The sequence below is a fragment of the Siphateles boraxobius genome, unplaced genomic scaffold (assembly GCF_051911475.1).
Source record: "Siphateles boraxobius isolate OS27281-9 unplaced genomic scaffold, OSU_SipBor_1 8, whole genome shotgun sequence".
NCBI classification, from domain to species: domain Eukaryota; kingdom Metazoa; phylum Chordata; class Actinopteri; order Cypriniformes; family Leuciscidae; genus Siphateles; species Siphateles boraxobius.
In genome coordinates this window covers 38,194,062-38,195,689 of record NW_027509208.1, presented here as the reverse complement: position 1 = coordinate 38,195,689, position 1,628 = coordinate 38,194,062, and the positions used below count along the sequence as shown (strand labels likewise).

Below are 1,628 nucleotides of genomic sequence, written 5' to 3'. Positions count from 1 at the left end.
CACAAGCATAACACTTTTGTATGTGAACTGAAAACTGATTAAAACCTAAAAATGTAAAAAAAAAAAGAAAAAAAAAGAACAGAATTCAAGTAGGCGTTTCATCATTCTGCATGCAATGTGCATTTAATGTCATGCATAATGCACAGTAATGCACAGTAAGTGTGCCAGAGATCTGATTTTAGATCACCCTTTAATATACAGCAGTACAGATTAAATCTGATTTTACACTGTTCTTTATGTGATCTTCAAAAGGAAGCATCAGTGCTGCACAGTGAGATCAGAAATAGAATCAAACAGTGAAAACATTGATATCAGACGAGTTGGGTTCAAATATTCTCATTGTTATAATTAGAGATAGGGTTTTTCTAAACCATGGGTAGAAAAACCCATATATGATGGGGTTTATGGTTGAGTTAATGTAACCTAACCAGACAAACACTTCAAAAAGAGCAACTGGGGTGGAAAAGTTGATGTAGGGATCAATCATAGAGTTAATAAAAAACGGCAGCCAGCAAATAATAAAGGCTCCCACGACCACACCGAGAGTTTTTGCTGCTTTGTGATCAGATCGTCGAGAGATTTTAAACACGTTCTCTTTTTCATGCTGGTTTGCATCGTCAAGTTTTCTAGCATGCTTTTTTGCAATCACAAAAATACTTGCATACAGTCCAACCATGACAGAACAAGGCAAGAAAAAACCTATTAATGTGTCTAAAGCCCCCCACAATACATTGAAAAGTAGACTGCAACTTCCCATACAGTATATGGATGCAATAAATTCCTCCAGTCCTTCCAAATTAGCTTTTGAGTACACTAAACCATATGAATATAATGCAGCCATGCTCCAACTTATCAGCACCATGACCCATGCAACAGGTATGGTTATTCTCATAGGGTATTGAAGTGGATAACATACAGCCTGATGTCGTTCAATAGCAATAAAAATGAGATGAAAAATAGACACAGATGTGAGAAATAAGTCAAAGGTGGAGTGGAGCAAACAGAAAGTATCGCCATAGTACCAGCAACCATTGACAGTACGGATCATACTGAAAGGCATGACCACCAGTCCAAGCAGCAGGTCAGCGAGAGCCAGAGACATCACCAGGATATTAGTGGGAGTCTGGAGCTGTTTGAAGTGCGCTATGGAGATGATAACCACCGAATTTCCTAGAATAGTCACAGTCATCGCCAACACCAATATGAGATACAACACAGTCTGACTGGACACAAGGTGTGTGCCTTTAAGACAAGAGTTGTTCACTGCCGGAAAACAAAACTCAGTAGGATTGTATTCTTGTGAAGATAAATCCATCCTGCCTGTCTCAGAAAACAAGAACCTTTACAATTCTGTCTTATTTGGACAACTGGTATTTAGTAACTTTAACAGTGTGAGAAGAGGCCCTTAAATACTCTTTATCATCTTCTCTGACCCGCCTACATGACGAGGCAGCAAAATACAGCTAAGCACTTGAAATACAGTTTGCATTATTTCAGCCTAATGATTTTTGGTGCATACACTACCGTTCAGATGATTGGGGTTTGTAGGATTTTTAATGTTTTTGAAAGAAGTCTCACTAAGGCTGCATTTATTTGACCAAATGCTTAATATTTTGTGAAAACCGGAG

The 1,628-nt window shown here is 38.3% G+C and overlaps 1 protein-coding gene across 1 annotated transcript; it reads right to left on the bottom strand.

The window, feature by feature from the left end:
• Nucleotides 1–289: 289 nt before the first annotated feature.
• On the bottom strand, nt 290–1,315 carry LOC143728817 (trace amine-associated receptor 13c-like). The gene has a single exon (XM_077219678.1). It carries the CDS (start codon nt 1,313–1,315, stop codon nt 290–292), a length of 1,026 nt encoding a protein of 341 aa, XP_077075793.1.
• Between the last annotated feature and the right edge of the window lie 313 nt (nt 1,316–1,628).